General features: G+C 44.2%; 1 protein-coding gene across 1 annotated transcript; it reads right to left on the bottom strand.

The window, feature by feature from the left end:
- Positions 1-449: 449 nt before the first annotated feature.
- On the bottom strand, positions 450-23810 carry SF3B2 (splicing factor 3b subunit 2). Its single transcript, XM_083164382.1, has 21 exons — positions 23707-23810; positions 21064-21101; positions 19880-19927; positions 17957-18076; positions 17801-17855; positions 17636-17724; positions 15685-15787; positions 11364-11446; positions 8330-8545; positions 7410-7535; positions 7119-7199; positions 6424-6651; positions 6033-6182; positions 4874-4963; positions 4383-4490; positions 4128-4235; positions 3352-3494; positions 3118-3219; positions 1830-1929; positions 1030-1215; positions 450-613 (listed from the first exon to the last, which is right to left on the bottom strand). The coding sequence occupies exons 1-21, from the start codon at positions 23723-23725 to the stop codon at positions 542-544; spliced, it is 2265 nt and encodes a 754-aa protein (XP_083020508.1). The 5' UTR covers positions 23726-23810; the 3' UTR covers positions 450-541.
- Between the last annotated feature and the right edge of the window lie 54 nt (positions 23811-23864).

Raw genomic sequence — 23864 nt, 5'->3', positions numbered from 1 at the left:
CCTTAACAAGAGATAAATGCAAGGGTGATAGAGAGATAAACGTCCAGCCAATCAGCTCCTTACCAACTTTTTTCAAACAGCCTGTAACATGGCAGTTGGCAGTTGATTGGCTGGTGGTTTATCTCTCCTTATCACCCTTGCATTTATCTCTTGTTAAGGCTTAATACATCTGCCCCAAAATTGGCAAATGCTTTACGAAAGAAATAAAAATTAAAATGCTAACACTGTATATGAATGTGCACAAATCGCTCTGAGCATGAATGGTATACGCACATATATATGGCATTATCGCTAGGTGGTGAACACGGACGCAACATTATCCGAAGTTCAAGCTCTCCTAAAATGATGGCAGAGGAACATGTTCTGCACATCTTAGCCCTGTCTGCCAAGTGCACATGATCTTTATTCTCTGATGACTGATATATGCAAAAATTAATGAAGAATTGTAAGACAGATAAACAGGTTTTATTACAAAATGAACGGGAAAAAAAAACCAAAAACGGTCATCGACAAGGAATGAAACAAAAAGGAGCTTGTGTCCTCAGAACTTGAACTCCTTGTATTTTTTGCCTCCTGAGCGAGAGTCTTGCGGTTGTCCCTTCCTTTTCTTTTGCTGTGCAAACAAAGTGAAGAAAAAGTGAATATATGACACTAGTTACCAGTCCAGCATGACAGTAATGGCACCGCACCAGCAGTTTGTGTGTGCCCGAATGGCGCAACATTAGAATTACCCAGTTGGGTGTCATCTAGTGGCCGCAGGCATGCACAATACTACAGACCCCCCATACAGATATATAGGATTAGAATAGAATAAATAACAATGATTTGAGGACTGCCTATGACATAAAACACGCATCAGAAAGTATCGGTGTCTTCATAAAATGTAAACATGTTAGAAAAGCCAAAATGACCCCCGAAGGAGACCAAATAACTAGCAATTACTTCTAATTAGCTGCAGTAATAGTAATTACTAAACTTCGTAAAATGCTCGTTAAATACAATAAAGATGGTGCATATGTAAAGACAAACCTTCTGCTTAGCGGCGTGTTCAGCCACCATGTCACTGAAGTCCTCTTTTTGTACTTGTTCCTGCGCTTCCCGGACTCGCTCTTCATATTTCTGTGTCATGGCAGATGGATCCATTTCAAGCTCTTCAGGTGCCAGCGCCACCTCTACTCCTTGTGGCTCTGTGGGTGCACCTCTACGGGACAGGGCCTGGGGAGGGGTGGAGGGAGACGTGTTCAAGTCTTAAAATGTATTTCCCTTTAACTTATAAACTACATAGCAGGTGATCAAATAAATTATATGATTACAGTCAATCCCTTAACAGATGGCTTCAAAGCTTTAAACTATTCTCTTCATTTAATCCCAGTAAACTTAAGTGATCATAAGGCAATTATGATCCAGCATGTATGATAAATCTAGTCAGACCGCCAGCCAGGGCCGGTGTTCCCACCGGAGAACACTGGTCCTGTCATTACAATAGGGAGCATCTACCTGTGGCTTCCTTTGTGTCTCCGTTCCCTTCCTCCCATCATATCAGCCAATGTATAGGTCTGTGTCCCCCACAAGATCAACACATTGATCTGTGCTAGAAAGTGGTTTTATTTCCACAAACTTCAAATCGGAGAACAATTCAGACAGGCGGGGAAGGAAGGTTTAACAGAAAACATTCTGCTCTGTCTAGTGTGTCTAGGACCATTCTAAGGCTCAAACATTAAGCTGCAGATTGATATTAAATAGATCTACTTTTTATTTCACACTCTTTCCCAGTAGTCCATTGTAAGCCCTACTGTATTTCACTGTTCCTTGCACACTTCCCAACTCACCGAGGACATCTCATAGATGTGAGTGGATCCCATTATGGCACCACCAACAGAAGCGGTCCTTTTCTCTGGAAGCACGGTAAAAAGCAGTGGTGTCTCTGTACTGTAGAACATAAAATAAAAAACAAGCCAAAATCAAATATGTGGAGAGGACAACATTGGTGTTTGCCATATTTAAAGGTGGATGCCAGACTGTTATTTTCCAGTCTTCTGGTTACTTCCGAGCCGCACATTATCAGATATAATAATAATAATGATATTTATATAGCACTTTTCTACCAATAGGACTCAAAGTGCTTCACCATTGTCTTTACAGCTCACAATACACAACAAGCTTAACAGTAGATATCAGTAAAATGCTTTAGTCTATTTTTAAAGGATTCTGCAGTGGGGGCTTCTCGCACTGTACGAGGAAGAGAGTTCCATAGCGTTGGAGCAACAAAGTTGAGAGCTAGACCCCCAGATGAATTCTGGGAGATTCTGGGTACTGTTAGTCCTCCTTCAGTGGATCGTAGTAATCGAGTAGGACATTAAGGGATCAGCAGCTGCTGCAGGTACCATGGGCCCTGGTCATGTAGGGCCTTGAAAGTGAGTAAGTCAATCTTGAAAACGATTCGCCATTTTACAGGCAGCCAGTGAAGGGCGTAGAGAATGGGAGTTGTGGGGCTGGCTAGTTAATAGTCTGGCGGCTGCATTTTGTACCAGCTGCAAGCGGTGCAATTCTTTTGCTGGGAGACCCAGGTAGAGAGCATTGCAGTAGTCTAGGCGTGATCAAGAATAGCAAATACGGATGCAGTTAAACCGAAGAGGTCAGGTGAATGAGAGTCTGCAGCCATTTGCGGGTGTGGTGGTGCACCATTACAGAAATCAGGTGGGTCAGTCCAGTTATGTGCGGAACCTAGTGGCCACAGCTTGATTGACCCCCACTGCATTAATTCAGCAGAAATCCTAAACAACCAAAGGGCCGAGCATATGTCCAATGTTACACCTCAGATTGTAGATATCGGCAGTGGGCATCTGAACATTGGACCCCACACACTAAATGTGCGTTTATTCACACAGCAGTTGTGTGATGAGCATCCATCTCTACATAAGGCCCTTTACATGGGTTTTTTACACCCTTGATATGGTCAGTCATCCAGGAATGCATATTAAATGGGATAATACAAAACAGACATGTACACAAATCCATCCACATATGAATCCATCCACAAGACATATGGACATTGACAGTTCAGTGACGGGGAAGCATACGTGTGATGACACTGCTTGACCTACGGAAATCTCTTACCCATCCATGGCCTCCTCGTTCTTCTTCTTTCGCAACTCAATAAGTTCTGGTGTTTCCATGCCAGCAGGAACCGAGGAGAACCCTCCGGGGGTAATTAGACCACTACAATGGAGTAAAAGCACATTAATAAACAATGATATTTATATTATATACATACACTAAGAGGATTCTAAGTTCCTAATGTAATTATGACAAATGATGCAACCAGCGATTATCTGATCTCATGCCACATACCTATCAGCAGGGGTAATGAATCCAGTCTCATCTGGTTTATCTTCATCACTCTCCTCCTCTTCTTCCTCGGATGATGATTCATCATCAGACAGTTCCAGCTCTCCCCATGGGGTCCGGTCTATATCTTCTTCTTCATTCTTACTCTATAGAAAAATAAAATACATACAGATGTAATTAAAGCTTTATAGGGTTCCAATTTCCGATAGAAAAGAGGACAAAACGTCATCCAATCAGATGTAGAGAAGAACTAGAGCAGAAATACGTGTTTTCTGTGCCCCATTACGGATTCAGTCCAAAGTGTTAATGTGCTCAGTACAGATGGCAAAAAAGAGAGGACCAACTTTACAGATCTATTCCCATTGAAGAACTATGCTGTAGAGACGGGATGTGGAACCTTTGGCCATCCAAACTTTTGCTGAACTACACATCCCAGCATGCACGGCTACAGTTTTGCTATTTCGCCATGCTAAAACTGTAGCAAAGCATTCTGGGATGTGTTGTTCAACAACAGCTGGAGGGCCGAAGGTTCCCCATCCCTGCTGTAGAGGTATTGTGTCTGGGCTGGCTCAGGGCAGACTGTTCATACCTGGTACGTTGTATTGCTGCTGAAAGCAGTGTCCTCGCATTGTCTCTGAAATGACGCAATGGAAAGAACATCCTCCTCCAACTTTATGTGTTAGTCTCTCATTTCAACAGAAGACCATTATAGGTGCGTGTATAGGACCACAAGGCAGCCAAAATTAAATATGTTATATAATAATGGAACACAAGTTTACCTGAAAATCAGACGCATTTGTCCCAAAGACATCTCCATAAAGGGGTTTTCCCATTTCATCTACTGGAGGCTTTCCCCAGCCACCTGCATGGTAGCCAAACGAACAGCCCTAAAAACAGTGAAATAAGAAGTAAATAAGGGAGTGCAGGAGAGGCAGCAGCACAAGTACGGACCAGCAGAACAATCAGACAAGAGCAACAAGGCGCTGCCTACAGTACGTATATAAAGGCGACTGGAGAAAGAAGGAGCAGCTTACCTCAGGAATTGGAGAATTCAGACCTGGGATTTTAAGATTGGGATATGAAGGGGGAGGCCCATATCTCTGCATTGCAATAAGCCATGGAGGGGGAACCTTATGAGAGTTCTGCAAAGAGAAAACACAAAAATGAAAATGACTACACACACACAGATCACATATGAAGGATGACCGAATCAACACACATATTAAAAACACAATATTACATCTCCGCACGGACATCTGCTGAATACAACTATTGTTTCCTAAAAGGTGAAAGGAGGAAAGACGGATGCATGAAATCACTGATCTCTATTTACAGTGCGCGTACTGCGGCCGTCTCCCCAATGCATTTATAGGACATACATGAACGCCTTTGTTATACGGATGCTCCTCACTGGTATTTTACTAAAATGCCCTCTAAACTAGCAAAGGGGAAATGTACAAAACATTATTTTTGTGCATTGCTATGTATTTGCCAACCATGTTCTTGTAACGGCAGGCAAACTCACCAGTCCCACGGGCATTCCCAGAGTTATCCTCAACTCATCCGATAAGTCGCCTGGCTTCTTCTCCTTCAAACGGGTTTCAAATTCTTTTCCCTGGTATCAGGAAAGGGGAAAATACGGGTCACATTTTGTGGCTTTCACGGAATAAACAGAACATGAGCATCAATAGGACTGATCTTATGGAAGGGTCATGCAGTACAAAAATATTGTCTCTACATATTATGGGGGTATTAAATCTGGGGGTCACGGCGGTCGAGCTTGTCCGACCGCTGTGACCCAGTCCGATTATCGATGAGCTTGACCAAGAACACGCAGGCGGGATTCAATGTCCCGTCTGCAGCGGGATTCAATGTCCCGTCTGCAGCGGGATGAGAAGGGAGGGGGCCGCAAGCTGCGGATGGGAAGAGGCGAGCTGCAGCCGGCAGCTCGTCACTTCCCGGCTGGTCTCTGCGGAACGAGCCCGACAGCTTGTGAAGTCTGGCTCGTTCTGACGATATACCCTGCTCAATGCTGTGGAGGAAGACAGCATTGCATAGTGCCCGGCGGCCAGGTCCCCCGTGGGGAGATGGTTGCCGGAGATTGAATACCCCCCTAAGTGTTAACAAGATCTGAAAAATGTTCTATGCATTTATCAAGGACTGTAAAAGGACTATACCATTATAGAGTGGAGGGATCTGTTATATTTTGTACTTCTGTTAAAACCTTTGGGGATCTAGTCCAGTGGGGGCACTGACACCATCAGTATAAAAGCTCAACCAACCGAGCGGCAAGATCGCATGCGATTCTCGTTCCCTGCTGCTGGGAGGGGGTCATAGTCGTGCAACACATCCGACCTCCGACCTAGGTCCGATGTGCAAGGGAATGTGCAGCGGATCGGATGTCATACCCATTTGATTTGAGCCGATATCACGGTTTCATTCGCATGGTGTATGGGGGCCTTAAGACATCTTTTGCGAAGGGTTAGGCTGTGCGCACACAATGCTGACACGTGTCAACATAGCGACTGATTTGGTGTGGATGTGTCGGTCCGGTCCTCACAACTGGGCAGCATTATGTGGTCACGGCTGGATTTCGTGTATCGGTATGCCTTCATATAATATTGTCCAGAAAATATGGATGCCTATAGAAATAACACCAATGTCTTCAGATACCTGCTCCTCACCTCATAGTACAGGTCTCCATGGATGGTCAGTTTTGGCTTGCTTTGCCATTTGAAGAATGCATCGTGGAGCTTCTGGTAATCTATGTCTATTTTTCCCATCTTGGGCCGGACCTTCTCTCTCATTTTGGACTTCATGGTCTTTTGCTCCTCCTGTCAATAAAAGCAGTTACAGATGTAATTAGGAAACTGTCGATCTAGCCATTGTTGACCTAATGCTTGAGTCGACTTTCCAACTTTGTTGACCTTAGCCATGTCGACCATCTAAGGTCGACCCAATGACCCATACCCTTCCAACAAGCACAATATGAAACGTGAAGTGTCCACCTCCAGACCAGCTATGACAATAAACTAAGATATACAATTACTTTGTTACTGTGGTTTCTATCTTTACCTTTTCTTGCAGCGCTTCCCTCATTTCCTGGATTCCTGTCCTTTTAATAAAGTCTGGGAGTTGGAAAGGTGGTTTTTCAATTCCTCTCTTGCCCTGTAGGTATTTGCGCTTAAAGCACCAGTGACGGGGAACAGGGACAGAGTTCCTGGTCCCTTTCAAGTGTACAAGAAGTTTGGGGTCTTGAGCAGTGACATCATGCATCTCCACCACATCCGGACGGGATACCAGCTGAACAGAGGATATAAGACAATACAATTAAGAACAGTGATACCGGCTCAAATCATTCACTTAAAGATCAATCAACAGAGTCACTTCTTTTATAAGCGGTTTGGAAAGATTACCACTCATGTCAAGACTCTTCCTTCTATTCCACAGGTTCTCAAAGTCGTTCCTCAGGACCCCACACAGAACATGTTTTCCAGGTCTCCTGACAGAATCAAGTGAAATAATTCGCTCCACTTGTGGATCTTTTAAAATGTGTCAGTCAGTAATGAGTGCACCTGCCAGGGGACCCAGAAAATGTGAACTGTATGGGGTCCTGAGGACAGAGTTAGAGAACCCCTGTACTATTCAAACTAAGCACAGTACAACATAAGCCGGTAATTCATCACTTATGCCATAGCCCACACACATCCACAACTACAACATCCATTCTTTCATCCCATCTATCCCTCCAGGATCTTCTGTGCTGTTACCTGTTTCAGTTCTGCCACAGTGAACCGATTCATTCGCCTCATCTTCTTCTTAGACAGTTTTGCTTGATCGTTCCTTTTATCCTGTAAGTAAGAGACGTAGACATAGGAATAAGTGTAGACGAAAGATGCACTGAGAACAGCGGGCATAGATTAAGTATGTGAAGTACATAAAAATAAAGAGACTATGAATGCAAAGCTCTGGTAGGAAAATTCTCTAAATGTAAAGAATCATTAACTGGCCAAAACAAGTACTTAGAAGTCCAAGGTTTATACTCCATTTTGAATTCTTACATCAGCATCGCTGTCACTGTCACTATCCATTAGCTCTTCTTCGAACCGTTTCCTGGGGACAACAGGCTCCACCTTCTCCACTTTTTCTGGCTCTTTTTCTTTTTCTCGCTTTACATCGTCTGTCAGCTGCAAATTAACAAAAACTCATATGTAGGACTAGAAAGTTCATCATGTCTGTTCACAAAGCAAATCATCATTTGTACATAAATACGAATCGCGCACAGAACAAGTATGGACTCTATTAATGGACAAAGGATAGAAAGGGCCTTCAACTTTGCCAAAAACAACCTTCCATACTTTATCACATTTTTACAGTTCTAACCACAATGTTATTGTACAATACAATTAAACCGTTTTGATTAATCCATGCCAAATATAGCATTTTCTCCATTAATGTAGATTTTATTTAACACCCAGGTCTCTCATCTTACACACTGACTACTTAATGGTCACGTTTGCCAGGGGATGGCCTGCTGCTGACATGAAAGAAACCATGACCAAAATGGTGCCACTGGTGGCTGAGTACGAGCTGTGCAGCTCAGCCTAGTAGGTTCCCAGTCGTCTATAGATCTGTACGGTCACTGTTTACCTGTTACCTACCTGGCTGTGCAATGACCAAGTGGCGTAGCTGACGGCTGCCTGGGTGCAGTGCTCAGCCATAATATGTCCCCCGGGTCTCCCCTGTCCTTGTCCACCACCCTCCCCAGGGTGCATCTAGTGTATATCTGTATGTGTTACATATATCTACTGCCACGGTTTACTTGTTACCTACCCGGCTGTGCATATTAATCCAAATCAAGTATACCTGGCCAACTAACTGGTTCTGATGTTTCACAACAGGGATCAACTCCTAAACCATCCAAACACTTGCAAAGGCAGAAAGTCCAACAGAACACACATATGACAGGACAACAAAGCACCTTAAATGCCTGGAAGATTCTTTTGAAGAAAATAAAGTTAGGGTCGTAGATGTCGGGCTCCTCTGTCACATATTCTATTTCCACTTTCCCTCCTATTGTGTCAGCCTCTGCTGCCTCATTCAGCTCATCTGCCACAATGGTGGTGGCGGCAGCGGTAGCGGCGGTAGCTGGTCTCCTGCGTGTTCTTTTCTTTCGGTTTCTTCTCCTGCGACTTTTCTGTGACAAAGAAAGAAGTTTAGTTACATGATACACTTACCTTTTTAGTTTGGTTTTAGGAACCATGAAAACAATGAGACCAACTTCAGGCTAATAATACAGTTTTCAGTTATACATTCCTGAGAACCCGCAGCCTGATGGGACTACCATCTTACCGGCTACACTGGGGACCTGCCTCCAGCATATAGGATTCAGAACTATGTACTTCTATTAAAATGAACTTTACTTTTATATGAATGTATACCATTGTTACACGACTCTGGGCAAAGAACTAACAGGTGCAATTTATCTGTCCAATCTGAGCTTCCAGACTCTTTTTACTGACCAAAACACAAAAACTTTCCTCACCTCTTAACCAAACTTACAACGTGGAACTTACATTATCTCCTGGCTACGTAGGATTATAGCACTTAAAATGAATTTGATGCCCCAGCTCCTATATCTTTTTCAAACTTTGCCTGTTAAGGTTCCAAACAAAGTTCTCATAGATATTCAGTCCTGTTTTGTTTGGCTTTTAACATCCTCAAATTCCCCAGATCGGAGGGTGAGAGGGGATCTCCTGATGTTAAATTATATTTATTTGGCAAGCCATTTAAGCCAGATTGCTGCCACCTCTGCTTCTCCTGGCTCTCTCTCTTGGACGGACTTGGAGGCCATAATTTTAGGCGTCTGCTTCCTGTCCTCTACGTGAGGTCTAAGCAAGGCTCATAGATACTCCCTTCTAACCTTCTCCCTTCCCTTAAATTCTATTTTTCACTATGGGATAACAGATAGGTATCAGATTTGTGTCAGGGCTTAGCAGCCAAAGGACTTAAGGCCTCTATAGATGATATTAGATGCTATATTTCCAGCTCTATCACTGCAGAATGTGTGTGAGCTATATAAATAACTGGTAATAATAATAATAATAATAATAATATCACACTTTTCGGTACTTATGTAGTATCTGGGCTGCCGATTTTTTGATTGTATGCCTTAAGTTAAGGCATACAATCAGATGCGATGCGATGCGATGACCCGATTTTTCCATAGGATTCAATGTTAAAATGGACTGAGTCCATTTTAACATGGAATTCAATGGGAAAAAGGGGTCCTTTTCATACCCCTACTATCCAAGTGGGCATGGAGTTGGATATAAACCTGTGGCGAGTGTAGCGAGCCACCTAGCCCGAAGCGTGGGGAGCGAAGCGAGCCCTGCGAGGGGACGGTATTCTGTGTCCGCTCGCCACGCTTCGGGCTCGGTGGCTCGCTACGCTCGCCACAGGTTTATATCCAACTCCATGCCCACTTGGATAGTAGGGGTATGAAAAGGACCCCTTTTTCCCATTGAATTCCATGTTAAAATGGACTCAGTCCATTTTAACATTGAATCCTATGGAAAAATCGGGGCATCGCATCGTATGCGATATGGTCGGGTGCGATGCGATGGACCCGATTTCAAACTCGGCAGCCCAGTTACTACATAAGTACCCACTTTTCCTAATATTTTTATGTCCGCCATTTTTTTTCGCTCTTCCGCACCCCGATGTCCTTTGTGCCCTCAGTGCTTTTGAGCATATTTGTACTAGGGAACCGTCTCCGCAGAGGCAATACTTCCTCTATTTATATCATGTTGATCCAGCATGAAAGGGAGTGGGAAAGATCTATCTCTACCCAAATTAGGGAAACCTCTTCGTAACTCTTTTACAGATTGTATTATACCTCTGACAAGCTATCGAAAAGGTTTTCCTCCTCCATTCATGTTTGTTGGTGGCACTATGGTCATAGATAAACTTCTCCATTCTGGAACAAGGTGCTTGATGTTTGAATCACTCTAAGGTCTTCCGCTCTCCTTGGAGCTATGGGTGTTTTCTGCTTGCTCGTCAATTTCAAAATGTAGACCCCCCCTCCCAACAAACTATCTGCAGGTAAATCCCTATTTGCTAGAGATTGAAAGTCCCTGGTTATTTTACACAACCAACACTAGAGAATGCACACTGACCTACTGGTTCTATGTGTTGCACCCATGGTGCGGTTCTGGAGTCCTCCTCATCGAACTCTGTACGTTATCCGTTTTTTCTTGTAATCAATTTGAGTATTAATAGGCCTTCTGCTCCCTTTCTGTTTCTCTTACCTTCTGTGCCCCCCCCCCCCTCCTCCTCCATCACATTTCCTTCCGCCTTTCAATACCGGTTTTCTGTTTGTTTTCCTTTACAAAAAGTATTTTTCTTTTTGAAAATTTGAGAGATGAGTATTTGGATCAAGCTTCGAACTTTTTGTTCTGACATTGTTTTGAGTGCAATTACTCTATATATTAAGTAAACAATCCCAAATTTATTTGAGCAATAAACAAGCATTTTATGGATTTGGAGCTCAGATAACAAAAAAAGTGGATTGTTTTGACTGGATAACTGCAGTTCATATCACACACACCCAAAGATGCAAGCAGCAGGCACAGGAATAATGAGAAATATTGGTGCAAGATTTAAAGTAAAAAATAAAACCGTCAAACCAAAACAGAGAAAAGCATTTAAACAAATGATCATACATTGTAGATAGAAACCAGTAACCTGCATGGTGTTCTAGCTTACACAACTGTACTCATTTCGCATAGCCCAGGGCTGGCTAACACCGGCCCTCCAGATGTTGATGAACTACACATCCCAGCATGCCTTGCATCAGTTTCAGCATGGCCACATAGAAAAACTAATGCAAAGCATCCTGGGATGTGTAGTTCACTAACATCTGGAGGGCCGATGTTGCCCAGCCCTGGCATAGCCTGTAGGGTGGTATTTTAGAGCTAATAATCCCCATATTCCTTTCCGTGTAATCCTCATACCTCCTTCTTTTGCCCAGTGGTCTCCTCTTCTGTCTCAGACGCAGTGTAAGCCTGTCGAGGATCATTATCATAATCTTCCTCTTCTAAAATTTTAAAGTTAAACTTGTAAGTATACATTTCCATGAAACAAAATTTAGCACGATAAAAACTCCTCTCCCTCTCAGAATACTAAACCTACACAGTGCACATCGCACATAGAAAGTAGCCCTGTGACGCAGAGCAGGTGAACTAAGAAGCTATAATACAAGCATTGTTAAACTGAAAACTAAAACAGTCCACTGGAAGAACGGTTCTATTTCCTGATTAAATCCTAACACTGCACTGGAAGAACGGTTCTATTTCCTGATTAAATCCTAACACTGGAAGAACGGTTCTATTTCCTGATTAAATCCTAACACTGGAAGAACGGTTCTATTTCCTGATTAAATCCTAACACTGCACTGGAAGAACGGTTCTATTTCCTGATTAAATCCCAACACTGCACTGGAAGAACGGTTCTATTTCCTGATTAAATCCCAACACTGGAAGAACGGTTCTATTTCCTGATTAAATCCCAACACTCCACTGGAAGAACAGTTCTATTTCCTGATTAAATCCCAACACTGCACTGGAAGAACGGTTCTATTTCCTGATTAAATCCTAACACTCCACTGGAAGAACGGTTCTATTTCCTGATTAAATCCTAACAGTACACTGGAAGAATGGTTCTATTTCCTGATTAAATCCTAACACTCCACTGGAAGAACGGTTCTATTTCCTGATTAAATCCTAACACTGCACTGGAAGAACGGTTCTATTTCCTGATTAAATCCTAACACTGCACTGGAAGAACGGTTCTATTTCCTGATTAAATCCCAACACTCCACTGGAAGAACGGTTCTATTTCCTGATTAAATCCTAACACTGGAAGAACGGTTCTATTTCCTGATTAAATACTAACACTGCACTGGAAGAACGGTTCTATTTCCTGATTAAATCCCAACACTCCACTGGAAGAACGGTTCTATTTCCTGATTAAATCCCAACACTCCACTGGAAGAACGGTTCTATTTCCTGATTAAATCCCAACACTCCACTGGAAGAACGGTTCTATTTCCTGATTAAATCCTAACAGTACACTGGAAGAATGGTTCTATTTCCTGATTAAATCCTAACACTGCACTGGAAGAACGGTTCTATTTCCTGATTAAATCCTAACACTCCACTGGAAGAACGGTTCTATTTCCTGATTAAATCCTAACACTGCACTGGAAGAACGGTTCTATTTCCTGATTAAATCCTAACAGTACACTGGAAGAATGGTTCTATTTCCTGATTAAATCCTAACACTGCACTGGAAGAACGGTTCTATTTCCTGATTAAATCCTAACACTCCACTGGAAGAACGGTTCTATTTCCTGATTAAATCCTAACGCTCCACTGGAACAATGGTTCTATTTCCTGATTAAATCCTATGTTTTTCTTTCCTCTGCATGTGGACACTAGGACAGTAGAGCACTGGACTTGACAACAAATCACTTCTTGCTGGGGCAGGCGCATTGACCTTACAGCAAAGATCATCCGCTGTCTCCGGGGCACAAAGGGAGATCCGTGGCCATGCAGAAGAAAGCGGACAAGTAAGCAGCCAGCACCAAAGTGACACACTCCCGCGAGCGGTACCAATCCTGGACAGCGCTGTGCAGTCTCTTATTGTGTCCCTGCTAGCACACCAGGAACGTATAGTGCGCAGGGGTTGCTGGTCTCTTCGCCCCTAACCTCCTTGGCTGGTCCAGCTCTGGGTTTTCCTCTCTCATCCCATAATCCATAGTCCAGCGGCCTACATGGAGAGGGGACTTTCTGCCTTCCTACAAAGTACCTCTCTGTTCTGATACCAGATTACAATTATCCCCTTCCTCACCGCTATGGTTTTGGTAGTTGTTGCCATTGTGGCATCTCTCTTCTCTTCTATCAATGTGTGAGATATTGCAAAGGGTTATCATGACATAGGTCAATAGCTCCAGTTAAGGCATCGGGAGCACCCTCTTTAAGAGGAAAAGGATCCATCTGTTTTTCCTCCTTCCACATTAATCCCTTATTAATTTTTTTTTGTGACAAAACATCTCCGTCTACCTTTTTGCTAAAGGGAAACCAAACAAGTGGGAAGCACCAGTGCCAGGTAATGCCAGAATTAGTGTTTAGCTAAATCCACTACCCTACCGATTCCTGACATCACATCTCTTAAGGACCCGAGGGACAGGAAATTGGAACAGTATCGGCAATGCACCCAGCCTTAGACACAGGGGGCCAAGGCTGTGGGCAGCGGAGCAGACTCCACTTGTGTGCTCATGATCTGATCGCCTCTACATTGTGGAAAACATCAGGAAGGCCGGTAGATATATAGATAACGCATCCCTTGATTCAGGTACACTAGCCTTAGATCTATGCCTCATCTGTCGATGCAAGCCGTTTCTTTTGGCAACACTCTTGCCATGCTGATAATTCCAAGGCGGCCATGGAGGCCCTGTCAGTATCTAATGAGGTCTTCTTTGGCCCAGAGCTTTATAAAGAGATTGTCACTACTGTGGCAGCTGCTACAACTGCTACTTTGCGATCAGCGGCTCCAAAAAGTAAACAGTTTACCTATTGCTCCCTTCACCTACAGGGCTAGACTAGTGGTCAGTATTTTAAGAGTTTAGGTCCTATCCCAGCTCTTGTGCCGCCCTGGTAGTTGATTTACGCGACTGCTGTGTGAACCTTTACGGGCCAGCTGGAGCACATCGTTCCAATTTGGCAGAGAGACCTGAAGATCTCCCATAGGTCGAGAACTTTGATGGACAGATGGGATTCCAGAGCCATCCACTGACCCTGAAAGGACTTGCCCTGTACCACTGTTCCCCAGCATTGGAGGCTGGCATCTACTGTCAACAGAACCCAACCGTGAGCGGCAAAGGAGCAGCCCATGCTTAGGTGGGGTGGGGTGAGCCACCACAGGAGGGAGGGGGGAACCTCGTGTGACCAGGTGACTGTCTGCGACTAGAGGAGGTGCAAGCAATTCCACTGGCATAGTAGCTCCAAATGCAGCTGTCTGGAATGGAACGGACGAATTCCACCATCTCGAATGAGGAAACTAGTTTCCCTAAAAGCCTCGTACAGAGATGAACGGAGACTCTGCTGTGTTTGAAGAAGGACTGTCCAAGTTCCAACCTCTTGTCCTCTGGTAGGAAGACTCTCCGGGCCAATTTGTCCAACGGGGCTCCCAGATAGAGCATGGAGGTGGATGGAACAATGCTGGATTTTTTCCAGTTGATCATCCAACAATGGGAGGTCAGAAGCGACTGAAGGGCCTCCTGGTACTTGGATAGCAGAAGGTTGTCCAAGTAAGCGTTAATGCGAACTCACCGCTTATGAAGCATTGCCGCCATGACCCCCATCACCTTCATGGAATGGAAAAGCCTGGAACTGAAAACTACTCCGCAAATTGAAGAAATTGCTGAGGAGCCTGGTGGATCAGAACGCGGAGGTAGGCTTCCTGTATATCCAGAGATGCCATGAAGTCAACCAGTTCCAATGATTGGAGTATAGATCAGAGACAATCCATTCTGAAGCTCAGCACACGCAAGAACAGATTCAACTGTAGGAGGTTGAGAATGGGTCTGAAGGATCCGTTGGGCTTCTTGACCAAGAATAGGTTGGAATAAAAGCCCCTTCACTTTTGAGGGGCAGGCACTGGGGATATTACCGACTCTTGTAATAGAGTGGCGAGGGCAGAAGTCTTGGTGGCATCTGCTGGCAGACCAGAGGTGAAGAATTGCCTCAGGGGACGCCTCCAAAAAGGAGAGGGCATACCCATGTGAGACAATTTCTAGCACCCACGAGTCAGTTGTGGTAGAGCTCCAGACACTAATAAAGTCAAAGGGACAACCACCTAATCTGCCTAGCTCTGGTAGTCCCCGACAGCAAGAAGGCAGTATTAGAGGTCACCCTGGTAAAACAGCCTGCCCATGCAGTACCACGGTGTAAATAGATGCCATGCATATGCGCAAAGCATCTATTCACATTAAGTGGAGAGCTTGGGTGAAGCCCAGCACCTGGTGCAGGCATTGCCCCCATCAGCGACGTCGTTGGCCAGACACACCGATGTGGCCACCCTGCCCTCATTAGTGACAATGGGGTGTCACGCCTCTTTATCATGCCCACGCCTGCTGCACCCACACCCCTGTGCCGGCTTGTCCACATCCTAGTGGTATCATTGATAAACTCAGCATTTTCTATTTTTAAATTTTATTCACCAATAAGTCTTCCCAAAAAAAGTTATTATAATTGTAAAAAAAAAATACTTTACCTGTAGCTACTGGCACTATCATCTCTTCTTGTCTGATCTCCTTAAGCTGAAGGATTTTCTCAAGAACTTGGGGAATCTTTGGACCCATGGTTAAGTCGTCCATCTAAAAGTCAAAGCAGATATAACTTACAGAAATGCAGGTAAAACAAAACAGTATTTAATAGACCAAAACAGCAGGAGGGCACTGATAAATGTATTCCTAGGGTAAATAAAAGAACACAATGTCAATAGGAAACCTATGTGGCTTAACAGCAAAGTCAAATTTGAAAAAGCTAAAAAAAAAAAAAAAAGGAGGGCATTCAAAGCGTTTAAACAAGATGGATACCCAAATCCTTTGCCACATATAAAGAATGTGTTCTAAAAATACAATCAAGATGGCAAAGTAGAGACTGAGCGTAAAATAGCGGAAAATAGCAAATCTAATCACAAAAATTCCACAGTTATATAAACGGGAAACTTAAGGAAGGAAAATATTGGGCCACTAAAAAATAAGCAGGGTACCCTGGTAATAGAAGAAAAAGAGAAAGCAGAATTATTCAATTAATTTTTTGTTTCAGTATTTACAAGGGAAGAATCTTCAGAAGGTCTCCCACAGATTAAATGCTCGGCTCTTGTTTGCTCCCACATTGTATTTTTGAGTGAGGCAATAGTCAAAAATAGATCACAGAACCTAAATAGTAACAAATGTCCTGGCCCGGACTAAATACACCCTAGGATACTAAAAGAATTGAGTTCTGTCATGGCACTACCATTATATCATTATATACTATTATATAGCTTCTATGAGGAATTCAGTTGGGGGTTGGAATCAGGGGAATCGGTTTGATTTTGCTAAAGCTTCTGACACGGTGCCACATAAAAGAAAATTAAGAAAACTAGATAAATTAGGGTTAGGAGATAAAATTTGTAATTAGATTAAAAACTGGTTGCACAATCGGGGAGTGGTGGTAAATGGCATACATTCCAGCTGGGTTAAGGTCCAAAGTGGAGTCCCGCAAGGTTCAATATTGGGGCCCACCTTGTTTAATATAGTCATTAATGATATAGGAAGTGACATAGTGAGTAAAATTGCAATATTTGCAGATGACACAAAATTGAGTAAGGAAATTAACTAGGAGAGGATGTGGATACACTACAAAGTGACTTAATTAAACTGGAAAGATGGACGGAAAGGTGGAAAATGCAGTTTAACATTGATAAATGTAAATTAATTAATTATGGGAACAAAACTGAACAAGCTACTTATAGGCTAAATGGAGTTATTATAGGGAATTCTGCTGCAGAGAAGGACTTGGGGATCATCATAGATGAAAAATTGGGTAATAGTGCACACTGCTCAAGTGCAGCAGCAAAAGCAAACCGGACACTGGCATGCATTAAAGGGGGCATGGATTCAAGGGATGCCAATGTGATAGTGCCTCTTTACAAGGCATTGGTGAGACCACACTTAGAATATGGTGTTCAGTTTTGGGCACCGCACCTTAAAAAGGACATAAATCGGGCATGTCCAAACTTCGGCCCTCCAGCTGTTGTGAAACTACAAGTCCCATCATGCCTTGCCATTAGGGAATTCTAAAACTATGGTAATGCATGCTGGGATGTGTAATTTCACTACAGCTGGAGGGCCACAGTTTGGACATGCCTGACAGAAATGATTTGGAACAGGTACAGAGAAGGGCGACTAAGCTAGTCAAAGGTCTTGAATCACTAGAATACAGAGTCACAGTCAAATAGATCGAACTCGATGAACTAACGTCTTTTATTTCAACCTTAATTACTATGTTAAAACAAAATGACAGCAATAAATATACAGCCACTCTACCCCACAATAAATCAAGATGCGAAACAATACAGCATAATGTGCACCATGAAGGGCTCAGATTAAAGACACAAATACATAATATCCCTAATGCACAGTTGTAAAATACTAGATGACATAGGAATATTGTACCTCTCTGGAATCATCTCCTGATAGTTGATTGAGAACACGTTGTCGGCTGATGGAGGGTGGAGGAATAGCGGTAGCAATAGGAAGGTTACCTACAGTTACACAGAAGAGTAGTTTACTAAAGTGCACAAAAGACATAACTGGGAATCCCCAAGGAAAGCTCAGTACCTCTGGGAAGAAGGTGGGACCTTGGGTTCGAGGGATCTTGGTCCATGAGAGATGCCTAAAAAACACACAGGAATTGAGGGTTATTTATGAAATGAAGAAAGAACAAGCTATAAAATCCAGCATATTGCTATCACGACATAAGACAAGGCCGCTAACCATGGGACGTCCGTCATTATGTTGTGGTTTATTGCCTTCTGTGTTCAAACCATGAGGGAAGCCCATCCCCATGGAATGTGGCGGGGGTCCTTGTAGTTTGGGTAGGGGCATTCCAGCCATCTAAACAAAATATATAAAGAATAAAAACATAAAAAGAATGGAGAAAAAGGTATCCCATCAGGTTTTATTTATCAAAGCCCATAATCAGCACATCTGGAAAATAGTCTATGTTCTTAACACAAATGTATTTATTATTTATTAACAGTTTCTTATATGGTGCCAGAGCGGAGCTAGGGCAGAGCCGGTGGAGCACAAGCTCCAGGCGCCGAATTATCACCGGGAGCCATGCACCCTGCCACCGGCTTCCCCTGTTAGGCCCACCCCTTTTTGCTTCGCAAGAGCCCCACCTACTACAACTCGGGTGAGGGGCACGAAACATGCCCTTGCTCCGGGCACCGTGGCACCTAGCTACACCACTATATAGCGCAGCATATTCCATTGCGCTTTACAAAGGAGACAATGATAAAATAAACTGGGAATTTACAGTCAAAAGGTATGTGGGCCCTGCTCGCAAGCTTACAATCTATAGGGAAATGGGCATTGATACACAAGAATAGATATTCTGTAATGCATTAGTTCCACCAGAATGCAAAGGTTCCTGGTATGCTGTATGATACGGTGACCCAGCAATATGGCCAGGGGTCAGGAGGATGGAAAATGTGAAGAAAACAGAGGATATGTGTGGACTGTACAGTGGGATGTGATTGGATAGGACAGAGGATGTGTGTGGCCTGTACAGTGGGATGTGATTGGATAGGAGAGGATGTGTGTGGCCTGTACAGTGGGGATGTGATTGGATAGGAGAGGATATGTGTGGCCTGTACAGTGGAGATGTGATTGGATAGGACAGAGAATGTGTGTGGCCTGTACAGTGGGATGTGATTGGATAGGAGAGGATATGTGTGGCCTGTACAGTGGAGATGTGATTGGATAGGAGAGGATATGTGTGGCCTGTACAGTGGGGATGTGATTGGATAGGAGAGGATATGTGTGGCCTGTACAGTGGAGATGTGATTGGATAGTAAAGGATATGTGTGGCCTGTACAGTGGAGATGTGATTGGATAGGAGAGGATATGTGTGGCCTGTACAGTGGAGATGTGATTGGATAGGAGAGGATATGTGTGGCCTGTACAGTGGGGATGTGATCGGATAGGAGAGGATATGTGTGGCCTGTACAGTGGAGATGTGATTGGATAGGAGAGGATATGTGTGGCCTGTACAGTGGGATGTTATTGGATAGGAGAGGATATGTGTGGTCTGTACAGTGGGGATGTGATTGGATAAGAATGTTATATAAAGGTTAAGTATGCCATATGTGAAAGATAAGTATCACTGTAAGGATAAAATAAAAAAGGCTTCTCAATGCAACTTCCAGCAAGTCATATTTTGAGGATTTCTGTACTTAGCACACACAGAATATGCCTTATAAAATGAGGTGTTTATATGCTAAACATCATGGGCTAAACGTAATAGGGTCTGAAAAACAAAGGGAGAGACCTTTCTCATTTAAGTGGCAATCATTTACAATGAAAAAGCCAGACTGATTTTGCCATGTAACTGATTGCCGCTTTAATAAAAAAATGGAAAAACTCTCCCAAAATCTCGCACTTTCTGATTTTCATGCCCTATTACAGTTGGCCTCAGGAATCAGCTATTAGCCAGGTGCCAGATATATGGCAGCTTACACAAAATTCTCAATCAGCGTATTAAGGGAAAATGGTAAGTTACTGTAAACATTATTCAAGAGAAAAAGAGTCCAATCCCCTCCTTCCCATGAAGTAATAAAGAAGAAAGAGTACAATAAAAGAAGCTGTAACCTCTATACTTGGGGAAATTATATATAGTTTCAATGACATCTTTACCTGCGCCAGTCTCGCATTTGTAGAGGAAATGTCCCCATCATCATGAGCCTAAAAACAAACATTATCAACATAAGAGATGGAACCACAATGTTTATCTGAAGCTGAGATGGACATACAGATGCGCCCTCAGTCACCATTAGTGTTCCCGCTCGGCTGTTTTAGCGGGGCGCTGCACCCAGCCCGATTTTTAAAGGGCAAAATGTGCCCTGCCCCTCTAGCAGCACCCCGCTAAAACAGCCTGCTGCCTGTCCCGCCTGAGTGCACCGGTGAAGCCCAGCGCCGCCGTAGATCGCGGTGCACGGCGCTTTCCCGGTAGCTCAGGGACGTAGTCATGGCCGGGCAAGCCACCTTCAGTGACGTGGCGGCCCGGGCACGCCCCTTCAGTGACGCGGCGGCCCGGGCACGCCCCCTTCAGTGACGCGGCGGCCCGGGCACGCCCCCTTCAGTGACGCGGCGGCCCGGGCACGCCCCCTTCAGTGACGCGGCGGCCCGGGCACGCCCCCTTCAGTGACGCGGCGCCCCGGGCACAACCCCTTCAGTGACACGGCGGCCCGGGCATGCCCCCATTGGTGACGTGGCACACAAGGAAAGCGCAGAGTCATTGGATATATGACACAAGATGCCACCGGCCTGCAAGTATGAAAAACGAACACTGAAAACGTATTTGAAGTCTAGTTCCATGATAGGAAATGTGCTCCCTGTAAACTACAAAACCGAGACCTGCAAAGATAGATTGATTTGGAAACTATCATCCAACCCCTTTAATATTAGCCAATTGCAATAATCCTGAAATGTAAAGAAAATGAGCATTGACAATATGCAGGGATGTCTTAACATTGTAGTCCACAGGCAAAGCAATGCATTTGGGGCCACACCCAGTTACAGGAAATAATGTAAAAAACCAACAAACATAACACGCCCCTCCAGTGGTCCCATGCCAGCTCCCCGCAGCACTCTGTACTCAAGACATTCACCAATCAGCATGCTGATAGCCTTTCACTGTCTGGCTGCAGGAAGACGATGCTACCTGGGTCCTCCTCTGTGTGTGTGATTCACAATCAGAATGACCATGCAGATAAGGAGGCAGATGCCCATAACCCAATCTGTCCAGCACAAAGGCCCCCTAGAACTGGCGGGGTCCTTGGGAACCACTGATATAACCCATTATCTTTGTTCCACCTTACCTGCGCTGCAGTGTATTCAATCGAATCCTCCATGCTACCTGCAAGAGACAACATTGTATGCATAAATAAAAAGAACGCACCATATACATGAAAGTAGATAATTAAACGTAAATCTTCATAAACTCCATGCTGAATATATTACTAGGATTCACAATCAGAAATTGAGCAATTCCAAACTTGACAATACAGATGTGAATGCAAACCATTTACTAATAATTTTGTACTTTACACATATTTTCTTCTATATCAAAGGCCTGGGTTCATAAACCATAAACTGCTGGTTCTGCCTGCACCTCCATAGGCTGTGAGCAGGTTCAGCCTTCGGAGACGCAACAGGTTAAGCTGACAGAACCCATTAAGGCAACTTCTACAACTAACTGAGGGGCAGATTTATTAAGCTCGGTGAAGTAATAAAATGTCTGTTTTTATCTCCAGCCAATCAGCTCCTACCTGTGAAGTTACAGGCTTGGTTTGAAGAATGACAGGTAGGAGCAGATTGGCTGGTGATAAAAACCAAACATTTTATCACTTCTCTGAGCTTCATAAATCTGCCCCTGAATTTGGCCAAACGTATAGTAGGTAAACATGCTTCAAAAAGTTCAGCAGTATAACAAATACTTCACGAATGGTAAATTGGTGCTCCGACACTTGTTTCATATAATGTCGATTTATTACCCGGTGAATAAATAGCTACTTAAAACAAATTTTCAGCCCTTTATCTTTGTATATAAAACACAAGGTCCTAAACATATGCATGAAGGAGAAAAATATAAAGCACTGACTTAAATAATATCCTAAACCAAAGCAAGGCAGTGCAGGCACTATAATACCCCTTTTACACCGCCGCAAAAACACAGGTTTTTCCCTTGTGACCCGGATCAGCAGCGTTGTAAAAGGGGCCAACCCGTGTCCCTTTACACAGGACTTCTACCCAGGTTCTGACCAGGATAGAACACGGGCAGGACCTGGGTAGAGGGCAGTGTACACCAGGTCATCCAACTCGGCTCCCGTTTACATCAATGGGGGAAGCACAATCTGCGGACCGCAGCGGCTGCGGTCAGTATGGAGTTTGAGCCTCCGATGCTGTGTGCTGTACTCTGCAGACAGCAGCGGAGGCAGGGAGGAGAATGGATGCCTGTGTGCGACATCCATTCACCTTGCGGACGGGGAGGTGCATGGGAGCAGGGGGCAGCCCAGCAGCTTACCTTGGTGCCGGCACTGGGAGGTGAGCTTTCTCTGTGAATTTTATTATACAGCGGTTTATGGGGGAGATTCTCTAAAAATCGCTGCTCAGCTCCGCCCCCCTTCGCATACATAATTATCGCATATGTTCTAACATGGCAAAGGACAGTTCTTGCGTTAAGAGCTGTCCTTTGCGGTGAGAGTCGCCAGGTCCCGGCGGCTCCCCCCTCCCTCCCTTACCCGGCGCTGCTGCTGCGCCGGGCTCTCCTCCTCCCTGCACCCGGAAGAGGATTTTAGTGCAGGGAGGAGGAGGTCACAGGTCCGGGCAGCACAGCTCTGTGCTGCCCCGACACAGGTAAGGGGGAGTCAATGCGGGGCAGCGGTGGTCCGTGCGGGGTGGTGGTAGGTCGGTGCAGTGGCGGGTTTGCGTTAGAAGCCCATAGGCTTCCCCCCGCCGCGGATGCTTAGAGCATCCCAAAATGCGGTAAAAACCCAGACAACAGGGTTTTTACCGCATTTTTTGCTTAGAGAATCTCCCCTTATGTCTGTATGAGCTTTTCAAGTGTTCAGATATCTAAATCATTTAAATAAAGAGCAAATTTACTGACTGGACAATCCTAGGAGTGAACACTTGTCTACAGTCAGGGGTGCAGTGCATTTTTGTTTATTAACTATTTTGTATACCATTTATATTAGTGTGATTATTAAAAGTTAAGTTTAAAAATAATACCACTTTTCTTGACAGAAAATATTCAGACTTGGGACAAAGATTTTGCCATTTTAGCTCCGCCCACTCCTGAGATCCGCGGATTGCGGCATTTAAATGCCGCGATCGGGGGCACGGGGGGCAGATTTTCGGGAGACTCCTGGCCATTTCGGGAGAGTAAGCAACCCTGATTGTGTGTGTGTGTGTGTATATATATGTGTATATATATATATATATATATATATATATATATATATATATATATATATATATATATATATATATATACATACACACACACACATACACATCTTAAGAGTGCCCCCACACAAGAGTCCTCTTCTTCGGTTTAAATATACCCTTTAATAACACTTCAACAAAATAGTAGTGAAGATGGAAATGAGGAATTCTTCTAAGAATTCTTGTGGATGCCAGAAAATGTATTTTAGTGCAAATAAAACAGTTTCCCACTAAAATGCAGATTGTTGGCAGCCAGTCACCTTAGAAGTAGGTTTAATTCTGAGTATGGAGTAAAACACTCTGCACAACACGTCCACATAGAACGATAAACAAGTATTATACGTAATGACGAGGGCACATCGGCCAGTGGCAGATCTCTGTATCCCCCCTGCACACAGATGGACGGCAGCATGAACCAGCTCCAATCCCTGCCCTCTGTTATATGCCCACAGGCCTGTGCCACTGACGCCATGCACCGTGTGGTGGGGATCATAAACACATCACAACGTACTGACCCTCCGCGATGTCCGCCATGTTTCCGCTGCGCTCGTCTGCGAGGCTGGAGTCGCGAGATTCGTACGTCACAGAGAGCGACTGCTGACAGAGGCGGAACCGGAAGTAGAGTCGGGGCTTGTCACTGCGCCATGTTTGTTAAGGGACAGGGTTAGGTATG

This window comes from Crinia signifera, chromosome 11 (genome assembly GCF_055691185.1).
Source record: "Crinia signifera chromosome 11, ASM5569118v1, whole genome shotgun sequence".
NCBI classification, from domain to species: domain Eukaryota; kingdom Metazoa; phylum Chordata; class Amphibia; order Anura; family Myobatrachidae; genus Crinia; species Crinia signifera.
Note: the sequence above shows the minus strand (reverse complement) of the source record. Positions and strands in the feature narration are given on the sequence as shown.